General features: G+C 53.8%; 1 protein-coding gene across 5 annotated transcripts in view; it reads left to right on the top strand.

Moving 5' to 3' along the window:
- The window catches only part of WNK4 (WNK lysine deficient protein kinase 4), a 15002-nt gene extending 1684 nt beyond the window's left edge, over positions 1–13318 (top strand). Inside the window, exons 2-19 of one of the 5 annotated variants that reach the window (XM_081804936.1) lie at positions 532–704; positions 1688–1908; positions 2226–2383; positions 2870–2958; positions 3049–3265; positions 5206–5470; positions 5720–5841; positions 6070–6128; positions 6226–6343; positions 6617–6733; positions 10207–10344; positions 10900–10954; positions 11058–11650; positions 11730–11790; positions 11884–12292; positions 12376–12575; positions 12742–12797; positions 12947–13318. In XM_081804936.1, coding sequence (XP_081661062.1) covers positions 532–704; positions 1688–1908; positions 2226–2383; positions 2870–2958; positions 3049–3265; positions 5206–5470; positions 5720–5841; positions 6070–6128; positions 6226–6343; positions 6617–6733; positions 10207–10344; positions 10900–10954; positions 11058–11650; positions 11730–11790; positions 11884–12292; positions 12376–12575; positions 12742–12797; positions 12947–12949 — 3054 coding nt within the window. In that variant the 3' untranslated portion in view covers positions 12950–13318. Of the gene's footprint in view, positions 1–531; positions 705–1687; positions 1909–2225; positions 2384–2869; positions 2959–3048; positions 3266–5205; positions 5471–5719; positions 5842–6069; positions 6129–6225; positions 6344–6616; positions 6734–10206; positions 10345–10899; positions 10955–11057; positions 11651–11729; positions 11791–11883; positions 12293–12375; positions 12576–12741; positions 12840–12946 lie in introns of all 5 variants that reach the window. The other 4 variants (XM_081804935.1, XM_081804934.1, XM_081804933.1 and 1 more) reach the window with 4 other exon arrangements.
- Positions 13319–13775: the final 457 nt, after the last annotated feature.

Genomic DNA, 13775 nt, shown 5'->3' with positions numbered 1-13775 from the left:
AAGGGGGCGGGACAGCCATGGGGCAGGGGGCGGTCTCCTGGTGCCTGGTCCTGGATCTTTCTCTGTAACTCCCTCTGCAGCCCTCCTGCCTCCAGTCTGGATCTAGCAGTTCCCGGTTTCTGGGGCCAACCCCCTTGAAGGCCCCAGTTCTCTGCCCGCTGTCAGCCTGCTGCCCGCCTGCTGCCTGCCCACTGCCAGCCCTGGGGCGTCCCCTCCCACCCCACGGCTGGCCCGGGAGGCCACAAAGGCGCTATTGAGCTCAGGGCTCCTGGACCGGGCTGCATAAAGGCCCTTGTGTCCAGCGGAGGGTCCAGGGGTGGCCCCAGGCCCGGGATGGGTGTGTCCTTATAGCAGCCTGAGGGGGCGGATCGAGAATTCGAGGTATACAGCCCATTGGGCAAGTGATGACCTAGCCTCCTCCTTGGGCTCTAACCCTCACCTCTCCCCCAGCCCCTCCCCATGTGCCCCTTCCTCCTCTCCGTGGGAGTCCTGAGCCTGTCGTGAACTTGACCCCCGTCCCCTACCCCACAGACTAGGAAACTGTCTCGAGCCGAGCGGCAGCGATTCTCTGAGGAAGTGGAGATGCTCAAGGGGCTGCAGCACCCCAACATTGTCCGCTTCTATGACTCGTGGAAGTCAGTGCTGAGGGGCCAGGTTTGCATCGTGCTGGTCACCGAACTCATGACCTCCGGCACCCTGAAGACGTGAGCTCTGTGCCTGGTGGTAGTGTTGGTTGGTGGGAGAGCTGGTGGTGGGAGGTCCCCACTGCTTCTGGAACCTCTCCCACGCTCCTCAAACTCTATATTTAGGTCCAAAACCAGGCTTGCTACCTCTCACCCGTCCCTACTGCATCCCTGCCTTACTGAATGGCAGTGTCCACCCAGCACGCCAGCCAAAACCCGATCTCCCCAGATGCCATCTTTATCTCCATTCTGTGCATCCGCCTTCCCCCATCAGTATGTCTCCAAGGCCTCCTTATAATTCCCCACTCTGCCTTCCCAGTTCCATCCACTGCCACCTCACTGGTCTGGAGCCCTGCAGCAGTGCCCTCTCGGGCCTTCCCCAACTCTGCCCTCACCTTTCCAATCTATCCTATCTTCCTGCAGTCTGGGGAATCTCTCCATTCCTTAAAACCCCTTCAAGGCTTCCCACCACCCTCAGGTTAAAGCCCACACTCTCTGACCTACTCACAGAGTCCTTAGGACTTAGCCTCATCTTGAACCTAGATTCCACAGGAACCGAATTCCCAGCACCTCCTCCCACCCTGCCCTGTCGCTGTCTCCATGCCTTTCAGCACAGTGTCCCCTCTGCCTGGAAAGTCTCCATCCCTTCCCTTTTCACCCTTGAACCCCTACTCATTCTTCAGGACGCAACATAAAAGTTATTTCCTCTCTGAAGCCCTCCCCCACGCCCAGGGCGGTTAGTCATCCCTTCCCGCACTCCCCAGCCCCTTTGGCGCAGCCCTATCTGTAAGTTTACCGCCGGACCCGTTTTGTACTCTCACGGCTAGCTCCCACACCCCGGACTCAGTTTCTCTCTGGAGCGCGGCGAGGACCTGAGCTAGAATAATGCTGGCAGAAGATGTGTAGGCGGTGGTGCCAGTGGGACCAGGGGAACTTCCCAGCGGGGGTCCCCTCCCCCGCCTCCGTGTCCCCGCCACGACCCTGGCTACGTGCCTTTCCCGCAGATACCTGAGGCGGTTCCGCGAGATGAAGCCGCGAGTCCTTCAGCGCTGGAGCCGCCAGATCCTTCGGGGGCTTCATTTCCTACACTCCCGGGTACCCCCCATTCTGCACCGGGATCTCAAGTGCGACAACGTCTTTATCACGGGCCCTTCAGGTTCGGTCAAGATCGGCGACCTGGGCCTGGCCACGCTCAAGCGCGCCTCCTTTGCCAAGAGCGTGATCGGTTAGTCCCTCCAGGATCCTTGCTATCCCCCCCCTCCCCCCGATCCGCGTCAGAAGAGAGCCTGGGGGCCCTCTCTTCCCAGCAGGGCCCTTTGAGTTGCACGGAGTTAGAAGAGCATGGGGAACATGGGGAGACCTATAGCATCCTTTCCACCCACCCCCAACACACACACAGTGGGGAAGTGTCCGTCACTATCACTTCAGAACTCTCCAGGTTGCCCCCTCCCCGCACCCCCTGGCTAGCTGTTGGTACGCCCAAGAGGAGGGACGAAGCCAGAGGAAGGCTCTGTAGCCTGATGCCTGCTGTGGATCCTACAGGGACCCCGGAGTTCATGGCCCCTGAGATGTACGAGGAAAAGTACGACGAGGCCGTGGACGTGTACGCGTTTGGCATGTGCATGCTGGAGATGGCCACCTCAGAGTACCCTTACTCCGAGTGCCAGAATGCCGCCCAAATCTACCGCAAGGTCACTTCGGTGAGAGGGGGTGGGGAGGACAGAGAATTGCAGGTCACCTCCCATTTTCCTGCCCCAACCAGCCCGCGGTCAATGCCGTTTCCCTTAAAGTAAACAGGCTAGACACGAAGATGCTCTGGTAAACACTGAAGGGTATTGGATGCACACACGCCCCCCCCCCGCCCCCCGCCCCAGTACTAGCTGTTTAGAATAATAACGTGTGTAGCGCTCCCTAGAGTTTACAAACGATTTCACATCTGATCTTCCACCCGCAGGGTGAGCAGGGAGGGCCTCTTCTCTGCCCTGTGCTTTACAAATGGGAAAACTGGCACACAGGGAGACTTGTTCAAGGTCATACTGTCGATACGTGGGGGGACGGAGATTTGAAATCAAACCGTCTAGTAGCTGTCGCGGTGCTTTTAGGATTGCACGCCCTGTTGCCTCGGGCGGGATGGGGGGCAAGCAGAGAGCTGGGGCGCGAGGCCTCATGCAACCCCTTTCCTCCAGGGCACAAAGCCGAACAGCTTCTACAAGGTGAAGATGCCCGAGGTGAAGGAGATCATTGAAGGCTGCATCCGCACGGATAAGAACGAGAGGTGGGGTGGAGGGGGCAGGGTGTGTGTTGGGGGAGATTGGGGGTGGCGGACGGGCTGCGGCAAGGCTCGGCTCACCCGCACCGCCCTCAGGTTCACCATCCAGGACCTCCTGGCTCACGCCTTCTTCCGCGAGGAGCGCGGCGTGCACGTGGAGCTGGCGGAGGAGGACGACGGGGAGAAGCCCGGCCTCAAGCTCTGGCTGCGCATGGAGGACGCGCGGCGCGGGGGGCGCCCACGGGACAACCAGGCCATAGAGTTCCTGTTCCAGCTGGGCCGGGACGCGGCAGAGGAGGTGGCGCAGGAGATGGTGAGCAGAGGACAGACTGCCCTGCGGCTGGGCTTGGGGAGGGGGGGGCGGCGGAGCCTGTGGGCGTCGACTGGAGGGGCCGGGTGGGGCGGGGCGGTGGCAGAGGCACCCAGCTCAGCCCTCTCAGGTTGTCTTGTAAGTACCCCCTTGCCCCTCCCGCCTTAACACACCCACACACACACCCAGTGTGCAGACTCGCTGAAGATTTCCTTTTCCAGATCAAGCCTGGGGTCCTCCAGCCTCCCTTGCTCTACTTCCTGCTGATCCAATTTTCCTGGAATGCTCTTTTCTCCAATTTATCTAATTATTTTTCTCTTTTTTATCCTTCCCCCACCTTGTCGTCCCCCCCTCCCCATCTTCCTCCATGCTCAGAACCATGAATTTCAGGAAACCTGTTCCCTCTAGAGTCAAAATTAAATGCTTCTTTCCACTTCAACAGGTTCTCCATTACAGGACCCACCACCGTCGGTCTTGTTTTATACCAGGAGACATTCCTGTCTCTCTCCTCTACTAGACTATAAAATTCCTTGAGGGCAGAGACTGTGTTCTGTTGATTTTTCTATCTCTGACAGTGCTTGGCACATGGTTGGAGCTCTTTAATAATCCCCCATTTGTACATGGTTTAGAGCACTTTCACCTGCATTCGACTGTTGTTACCAACCCTGCATGGAGTGATTTTATCCTGATGTACTGATGAGGAGATGGAGGGCTCAAAGAGGTTGAATATCTTGTCCAAGGTCCTCAGCGAGTAAGTGGCAGAGCTAGATTTAAACTCAGGCCGTTCAGATTTTAAGTCAGATCACCCCACCCCACCTTCCTTACATGCATAGTGAAGCTTGTCCTTGAGATGAATAAGGAGATGATGAACAGAAGCTTCCAGACATGAGAGGCATACCTGGGAAGTAGAAGATGCAGAGCTGGTTTAGGAAGGCCGGAAGTGGGTGCGGGGAGGAAGAGAGTATGACATTCCCCCCTCTTTTTTTTTTAAGATTTTATTTATTTATTTGAGAAAGAGAGTGACAGAGAAAAAGCATGAGAGGGGGAAGGGTCAGAGGGAAGAAGCAGACTCCCCGCCGAGCAGGGAGCCTGATGCAGGACTAGACCCTGGGACTCTGGGATCATGCCCTGAGCCGAAGGCAGACACTTAACCCACTGAGGCAGACACTTAACCCACTGAGCCATCCAGGTGCCCTAGTATGAGATTCCTGATAGAAAAATGGCAGTTGAGGGGCATTGGGCCCTGGGATCAAGCCCCTCATCAGCAGGGAGCCTACTTCTCCCTCCCCTGCTCCCCCTGCCTGTGCGCTCTCTTTCAAATAAATAAATAAAATCTTAAAAAAAAAAAAAAAAAGGAAAGAAAGAAAAATGGCAGTTGAGAGGGTGGGGATCATCTATGGTAGGTCTGGGTCAGGAACCTGAGAATGTGTTTGAAATGTGGCAAGAGAGCAGGTCTCCTTAGCACAGCTCACACCTGACCTGGGATCAGATCTTGATCCATTACTTACAGGGATTCTTGATGATGACACTATTGCCATCTTTATTTGGGGGACTGTCCTGTGCATTAAAGGACGCTGAGAAGAATCCCTGGCTTCTACTCACTAGATGCCAGTAGTACTGTGTTGTGACAACTACAAATGTCCCCAGATATTGCCACACGTTCCCCCTTGCCCCCTCAGAGCAATGGACCTACTAGATAACCATGGACTAGTCACAGCTTTACGTATGTCTAAAATGGAGCTAAGACCTACCTCAGAAAGTTGTTGGGAGGATTTAATGATGGTGATGTAAAGAGTTGCCAGTTAATGGGCACAGTGCCTAATCAATGAATGTTAGTGCCCTTTCTCCTGGAGAAATACTCTGGAGGCCCCAAGAAGGTGTCCTGACGTGTCTTTGAGCAGAGTCCTCACCTCAAACTGTGTTCCTCACCCTCTTCACTCCAGGTGGCCCTGGGTTTAGTCTGCGAGGCTGATTACCAGCCAGTGGCCCGTGCAGTACGTGAACGAGTTGCTGCCATCCAGCGAAAGCGTGAGAAGCTGCGCAAAGCTAGGGAGTTGGAGGCCCTCCCCCCTGCACCAGGACCCCCACCAGCAACTGTCCCCATGACTCCTGGTCGCCCCAGCGGCTTCCCCCCTGAGCCTGAGGAGCCAGAGGCAGACCAGCACCAGCCTTTCCTCTTCCGCCATGCCTCCTACTCATCTACCACCTGTAAGTCACCCCTGACTGTGGGATTTGGGATGTGACCTAGGTCCCAGAACCCTTGGCCTCTGCCCCCCACCTGCCCAGAAGTTCAATCCAGCAGCACCGTCACTTACCCGGCCTTCCACATCTAGCCATGAAGCTCCTTCTGGGAAAGAACTCCCACAGCTCCAGGCCCCTCCTTGCTCAAGCAGCCCCCCTGCTTAGCCACCAGTCCCCTTTACTTCCCCTTTTTTGATCCCCTCCCTCCCCCACCAGCGGATTGCGAGACTGATGGCTACCTCAGCTCCTCCGGCTTCCTGGATGCCTCAGACCCTGCCTTTCAGCCCCCTGGGGGGGTGCCATCCAGCCCCGCTGAGTCCCATCTCTGCCTGCCCTCGGTGAGAGGGGGTCACGTGGGGGGGGCTCCCAGCCAGTCCAAGCCTATGACCTATCTTTCTCCTTGTGAAACCCAACCCCATGACCTCGCCCCATGTCCCTGGAAATCCATCACTCTGTCCTCATCTTCCTTAATTCCCTCTGCCTAGTACCCCAGGACCCTTGACCCCATTGCCCTGGATCCCAATGATTATCGTCCTCTGACCTCATGAACCCATTTCCTATTTCAGGCTTTTGCCCTATCCATTCCACGTTCTGGCCCTGGCAGTGACTTTTCCCCGGGAGACAGGTAGGTTCTGGTAGGAGTTGGGGTGCTGAAGTGAGACATATGGCGCTCTGGGGTCCCAGTGTCCACTCTGACACTCCTATCTCCTTTCCTTTTCCAGCTATGCCTCAGATGCAGCGTCAGGCCTTAGTGATGTGGGAGAAGGGATGGGACGCATGAGGAGACCCCCAGGGAGAAATCTCCGACGCAGACCACGATCCCGGCTGCGGGTCACTAGTGTAAGAAAGGGGCACAGGGGATGGGGAATAACCTACAGGACCAGGAGGGAAACTGCCAGGGGGGAAGGGAGGTCAGCCAAAAAAAAGGGGAGAGCAGTATGTGACTGGTACCCTAGAGGCAGCCAGTCTCGTTTCTAACACCAGAGTTTGGGGACAGAGTCTGCTTCTCTCCAATTCCAATGTGGCCACTGCCACTTGATTGGAGTGGGGTGGGGACATGTGATGAGGACAGAGGGCCTGACATCCTCCCCTCTGCTGACTTTGAATCTGAAGGTCTCAGACCAGAATGACAGAGTGGTTGAGTGCCAGCTACAGACTCACAATAGCAAGATGGTGACCTTCCGATTTGATCTGGATGGGGACAGCCCGGAAGAGATCGCAGCCGCCATGGTGAGGGGGAGAGAGATGAGGACAGAGTCTTTGGGGCTAGGACAGGAATCTCCCGTCTGATGTCCCCTGGTGCTGAACTCCCCCTTCTTCCCACCCAACAGCAAGGGTTTTTATTTTATTTTTTATTTTTTTTTAATTTTGAACAGCAAGGGTTTTTAAAGCACAGTGACACTGAAGACATCTCTGCCCTTGTATGGGGGAGATTTTTATTTATTCAGTGAGCTTTGGATCCTCGGCTGGAGCAATCTGATGACATAGGGTATACACAAGTGCTGTGGTCAAGTACATGCTACACATGTGATCCTGTGTCTGTGAGTAAAGGGTGGCCTGGGGCAGCAGGGGGAAGAGGCAGAACTTATTCCAGGTCTTGACAGAACAGCAGTGAAGACCGGAAGGGGCGGGTCTAGAGGAAGTACAGCATAAGCAAAGGCATGGAAGTAGGGAGTGACTTGGAATGTGGGGCTTGCGGGGGGCTTCATGTCACTAGAACTAAGGAGAATTGTGGGAGCAAGGTTGGGCATGTAGAGTAGGCACAGATTACAGACAGTCTTAAGAGTTAGAGTGTAACATGGTGAGAATAGGTTTTAAGAAGACCATTCTGCCATGGGACGTGGGAGAGGGTTGGGGGTAGGGAATCCAGTTGGCAGAAAAATACAAGAAACTACAAGTGGTCCAAGGAGAAAATGGATTATGGGGAAAGGGAGGAAGAAAAGGGGTGAATCTGAGGCTTGTTTCAGAAAAATAAGTTACTCCGTAATCCAGGCATTTATTGATGTAATATGGTGCATGTAGTAGATGCTCAGTAAACACTGGATGAGTTGAAATGATAGGGAGTTAGGGAGAGGGGATATCACAGGTGACTTGTAGTGTGGAAAAGCTAGTGGGAGCAGGCCATTAAAGGAGAGAGGAAGTTGGAAAATGAAAGCAGGTTTTCTTAGGGGTGATGATGAGCTTGAATGACAGAGGGGCAGGCAAGATCCTCTCTAGGAGCAGGATATGGTCAGGCAGGGGCTGGATCTAGGATCCATAGGTGGATCTAGGAGTTGTCAGCACAGAAGGGAGAGTGAAGGGAGATGAGCTTGCAAAGCCAGATGCAGAGAGGGTCTGAGAGTGGGTCTCAGCGGATACCCTCTTTTCTGGGGTGGGGTGGAATAGGTCACCAAAGGACACAGAGGTGGAGCCTGAGAGGCTGGAGGAGCCCCAGAAGATGTTAAGGAAAACTGAGTGAACAGAGAGTTTCAAAGAGGTGATACAGGGTGAAGCCTGAGGCAAGACCACACTGGCTTTTGTCAGGAGAAGGTCTTTGTGGGAGACCAGTTTCAGTGGAGTAGGGGAAGTGAGTGCCAGTGGTGAAGGAGGGAGGGGAATGAGAGAAGAATCAGGCTTCAGGAACTCTCTTTAAAGCTTCTCCTCCATCATGTCACTCATCTTGTATCCAGGACAAAGACAAAATATCACTTGGCACACAGGCTTATCATCTTTCCTCTAGCCACACTGGTTTCTGAGTGGTCCTCTGAAGAGGCTGGATGCCTTTCCACTTCTGTCTCCATCTGCTCAGGGGTCTCTTGCCTTGAAAGGCTTTACTAGGCTTCTAAGCCCACTGAGATTCCACACAGCCAAAGTGACCTCCCCCCCAATGGACCACAGGGTCCAATGCCCTCTTTTCTCTCCCTACCATTCTACCCTCCACACCTCTGCAGCAGAATTCTCCTGAGACTTGGATTTGCTCTTGCTTTTTGCCCCTACACCATTAATGGGTAGCCACCTGTGGTTAGAGTAAGGTCCCAGTTCTGGAGCATGGCCTTTGAAATTCACAGTACTCCCAGCTCTGCTGTGGTCTTCACTGCTTTGTGAATGTGCTGTGTGCTTTCATGCCTTAGAGCTGTTACTCATGCTGTTCTCCCTGCTCTTCTCTTCCCAAAACAGCATGGAACAGCGGAAAGGGTGGGCTTTCACATAAGACCTGAGTTCAAGGGCAACCCTTTCCAGTCCCTTCCCTCTTCGGGAGCTTTGTACTATGGCTCAATAAACTTAGTATCACTCAATAAACTTTGCTTTGTTTCCCACCCACCCCCCCAAAAAAGACCTGAGTTCAAATTTCATCTCTGTTATTCACTAATTTGGTGAATTGGAGCAAGTTTTTTTTAACCTCTCTGAACCTCAGTTGCTCATCAGTAAAATGTAGATTATAATACTCATTTTGCCAAGATGTTCTGATATAGTATATAATTTATAAGAAGTAATAGATGTATGAGAAATGAAATTATATGAGAAGTATCCACACATGATAAGTCCTCAAGGAAGGGTTGCTTTCTTTTTAAAGATTTTATTTATTTATTTGAGAGAGAGAGCATGAGAGGGAGGAGGGTCAGAGGGAGAAGCAGACTCCTCGCTGAGCAAGGAGCCCGATGCGGGACTCGATCCAGGGACTCCAGGATCATGACCTGAGCCAAAGGCAGTCGCTTAACCAACTGAGCCACCCAGGCGCCCGGAAGGGTTGCTTTCTTACTCATTCTTTAAGGCTCAGCTCTGTGAAGCCATCCCAGCTTCCCTTATCCTCCTGGGTGGCATGACCTGCTCTCTCTTTGAAATGGCATTTTAAAAAATTGCGGCAAAAAAACACATAACATAAAATTTACCATCTTAACCATTTTTGAATGTATAGTTCAGTAGGGTTAAGTATATTCATGTTGTGAAACAGATCTCCAGAACCTCTTCATTTGCAAATCTGCAACTCTGTACCATTAAACAACTCTCCCTTTCTTCTTGCTGGTTTAGTATTTTCTCTATACCTTGATCATAATGCCTTTCCTACCATGGGCTGACTTGCAGTATATTATCTATATATGTGTCTCTTCCACTAGATTTTGGGCTTCTTTGGGACCAGGACTTTGTTCTATTCTTCTCTGTATTCCTCACCTAGAACAGTGCCTGGCATATAGTATGTGCTCCAGTGTTTGTGAAATTGAATTTACATTTACCATCGATTGCCTTATTTTTACTTAACTTTGTGGGTGTGTGTGTACGTGAGCCTGGATAGTACACTTCATAAGTCCTGCAAGAGCAGGAGTTGTGTCCAAAAGCATAGGAAGCAACAGTGGAAAGAACTCAGGCTCTGGCTTTAAGACAAATCTGGGTGCAAATCCTGTGATTTTAGGCAGACTGAACTTAACCTTTTTGCGCATGGGGATATGAATACAGACCCCAGAGAGCCGTTGTTGGTGTTGAATGAGATAAGACCCTCGAAGCATCTGGGCTATAATGCGTCCTAGGAATGTTAGCTACTGTCCTCCAAGCTGTAGTTCTCCTTACACCACACGGTGCCTGGCATACAGTAGATACTGAATACCTGTTTAAGTTGGTGGTTGGCAGAGCAGTGCGGTGAAGGGTTGGCTTCTAAAGATCAGTGCAGCGGGGAAGGGAGGAGTAGGATCACTGAGCCCTCCTTCCCCTTCCTGCTGACCCCTTGCCAGGTGTATAACGAGTTCATTCTGCCCTCGGAGCGAGCCGGCTTCCTGAGTCGTATTCGGGAGATTATCCAGCGAGTGGAAACCCTGTTGAAGAGAGATACTGGCCCTGTGGAGGCTGCTGAGGACCTATTGGGCCCCCAGGTCAGACCCCTCTGGTCACCTCCACCTCTCTGCTCCAGACTTCATTGCTCTCTGCCTTCACCAGTCCCCTTGGCTGTAACTCCTTCATCTCTGGGACCCGAAAACAATGGCTCTTACCCCATTTGAGAATCTGAGGAAAGCTGTGGGCACTTGTTCTAGAAAAATGTGTTCAATGCATACTTTCAACTCATTATTTTGATAGAATTTCAGACTTACAGAGAGAAGTTGCAAGAATTGTACTAAGAACTCCTAGATACCCTTTGCCCAGATTTGCCAGTTGTCAGTGTTTGGTCACATTAACTTTATCACTGTCTTCCTCCCTCCCCTCTCTCTATGTATGTGCACATATTATTTTTTCCTGAACCACTTGAGAGTAAATTGCAGACATCATACCCCTTTACCTGTAAATATTTTAGCACATACACTTTTGAGTGCCTTGAAAGTCCTTTATGGACTCCTAGAGGTTCATGGGTCCCAGCTGAAGCCCACTCTGAATGTCCCCTCTAAGACTCAGCTCTTCCCCGCTGTGACCGTGAGCCCCATTCTCTCCCTCAGGAGGAGCCAGCACCATTGCCTGCCCTCTCGGGCCCCCTCCCAGACCCATCCCGTGGTATGTACTGAGTTCTGTCCCTACTCATCACAACCCTTGGGGTTGCTCCTGGGCAGGGCCTACAGAATGGGGGACTGGGAACTCAACACTCCTTCCTTGCCAGCAGAGTTCCAGAGCAGCACCTCCCCGGAGCAGAGGAGCTGGGCAGCCTTCTCCACCTCCTCATCTTCTCCTCGAACCCCCTTGTCTCCTGGAAACCTGTTTTCCCCCGGAACCCCTGTTTCCCCAAGTCCCATCTTCCCCATCACTTCTCCCCCATACTCCAGCCCCTCCCCATTCTCCCAAGTGTCTTCAAATATCTTGCCACACTCCCCCGGCTCTCCACTTGCGTTCTCCCCCAGTGCTGCCCAGTTCCCTGGCCCAGCCTCTCATTCTCTGCAGAGCTCAGTCCTCCCTTCTCCGCCTGCCTTCTCTCCCAGTTGCTCCCAGGTGACTCTTACTCCTCCTTCCTTTCTCCCCTGCCCCTCCACCTCTACCCTCCCCTCCACCACAGCAGCCCCTCTCCTCTCTCTGGCTAGTGCCTTCTCACTGGCTGTGATGACTGTGGCCCAGTCCCTGCTGTCCCCCTCACCTGGGCTCCTGTCCCAGTCTCCTGCAGCCCCTCCCGGTCCCCTACCTAGCCTGTCCCCGCCCCCTCCCCCTGCTCCTTGTGGCCAGGAGAGGCCTTCACCCTCAACAGCTGAGATGGAGAGTGAGGTGAGTAGGAAACCAAGAGGGATGGTTAGGGGCACTCCATTCTGGATCATTTCCCTCCTCATGGACCCATACTTTGTAGGCCCTGCCAAGTCCTGCTCGGCCACTCCTGGGGGAAGCCAGACTAGAGCCCATCTCTGAAGGTGAGGCCTCTGATCACTGACCCATTATTCTCACTTCATATCCTGCCCGATTTCTCTCCCTCCTTCCGTGACTCCTTCCTTGTCACTCGACAGAGGGGAAGCCGCAGCTTGTGGGGCGTTTCCAAGTGACTTCATCCAAGGAACCAGCTGAGCCTCTTCCCCTGCAACCAACATTCCCAACTCTCTCCAGTTCCCTGAAGCCTCCAACCCCTCAGCTGACCTCGGAGAGCTCAGACACAGAGGATAGTGCTGGAAGCGGGCCTGAGGCCAGGGAGGCTCTGGCTGAGAGCGACCGTGCAGCTGAAGGCCTAGGGGCTGGAGTTGAGGAGGAAGGGGACGATGGGCAGGAACCCCGAGTGGGGGGCAGCCCCCCACCCCAGAGCCATCCCAGCCCAGTGTGGATGAACTACTCATACAGCAGCCTGTGTCTGAGCAGTGAGGAATCCGAGAGCAGTGGGGAGGATGAGGAATTCTGGGCTCAGCTGCAGAGTCTTCGGCAGAAGTGAGTCTGGGGAGGAAGGACAAGAGGTGGACTCGGGAGAGCAAAGTGTGTGGCTAGCGCTCATGCTCCCGGTGTATCCTCAGGCACTTGTCAGAGGTGGAGGCACTACAGACACTACAGAAAAAGGAAATCGAGGACTTGTACAGCCGGCTTGGGAAGCAGCCCCCAGCGGGTATCGTGGCCCCGGCTGCTATGCTGTCCAGCCGCCAGCGCCGCCTCTCCAAGGGCAGCTTCCCCACCTCCCGCCGCAACAGCCTGCAGCGCTCTGAGCCCCTGGGCCCTGGTGAGACTGCAGTGGCCCAGCTCCCATCTTTCCCGGGTCCCCTTCCCTACTGATCTGGCTTTCTTACAGGCCCTGGGGGTCTGCCCCTTGGTTTGGGGAGACTAGCCCCCTCCCCGCCGTGGCCCGTTCCCTCACTCAGTGCTCTCCCTCCCCATCCTGCACCCAGGCATCATGCGAAGGAACTCCCTGAGTGGCAGCAGCACCGGCTCCCAGGAGCAGCGGGCAAGCAAGGGGGTGACATTCGCCGGGGATGTTGGCAGGATGGTGAGGGCGGGCCCAAGGGAGGGCAAGCCCAGGGAATGGTAACTGACTGTAGCTTCACCCTCCTCCCATCCTGGAGGTTTCTTCAGTGCTTTTTCTTTTCCCTCCAGTGAATTCAGAACAGAAGCCATGTGTCTCCCCCACACCAGGGCCCACCATGGAGCTTGTGCTCTCAGAATCTGCTGACCAACACAACTCTGCAAGAAGACCCCAGTACTGAGGGAGTAGAAGGCCAAAGGGGCATGGAGAGTGCTGCTCCATTATAGGGAAGAGCCAAACATGTGGGAACTATTTCCTGTGTGTGGGTATCAGTTCTGCAGCCTCCCATCCTCATGCCTCCACCTCCCCAGCCAAGGGTCAACCACTAAGCAATCCCACTCAAGCCCTGATGCTTCTAGAGGGCACACTCCCAGCTGAGCAAGTGTAGGGGGTGTACTCACACTAGAATTAGCAACAGTCAATAAAAATGCTGGAAACTAGGATTCTGTGACACTGTATCTGTTGTGCCTTAAGAACTGGGGGTAAAGCCTTGTGGGGTAAGGGAGGGGAAAATTCAGAAGGGACTCTCCTCACAATGGGAATCATGGCTGGCAGCTGCCCAGCCTTCTGACTGCCTGCCAGCAGTTCATGAGGAAACTGCAAGGTCAACGATCCACTTGACCAAGCTAAGATCTCATCCAGACCCCACCTTAGGCCTAGAGAGGCAGGCCCAAGTGGAAATTAAAAGAAGGAAGGCTGTCCCTCATCTTTCATCTACCCCTCTCTCTCAGAATGGGAAAAGGCAGGAAAGTTGGAGGTATTGGTTTTAAGGGTAGAGGACAGAAGAGTGACCTTCCCTCCCTGAAGACGTGGTTCAGTCTCACAGCCCAGTGACCCACCCTGATCTCTCCCTTAAATCAGGTGGAAAAATCTCACGGGAAAAGTAATTCTAGTTAAACA

The sequence above is a fragment of the Leptonychotes weddellii genome, chromosome 15 (assembly GCF_054177405.1).
Source record: "Leptonychotes weddellii isolate Sample4059 chromosome 15, ASM5417740v2, whole genome shotgun sequence".
Lineage (NCBI taxonomy): Eukaryota > Metazoa > Chordata > Mammalia > Carnivora > Phocidae > Leptonychotes > Leptonychotes weddellii.
The sequence above is the reverse complement of the archived record's forward strand: the minus strand, read 5'-3'. Positions and strand labels throughout refer to the sequence as shown.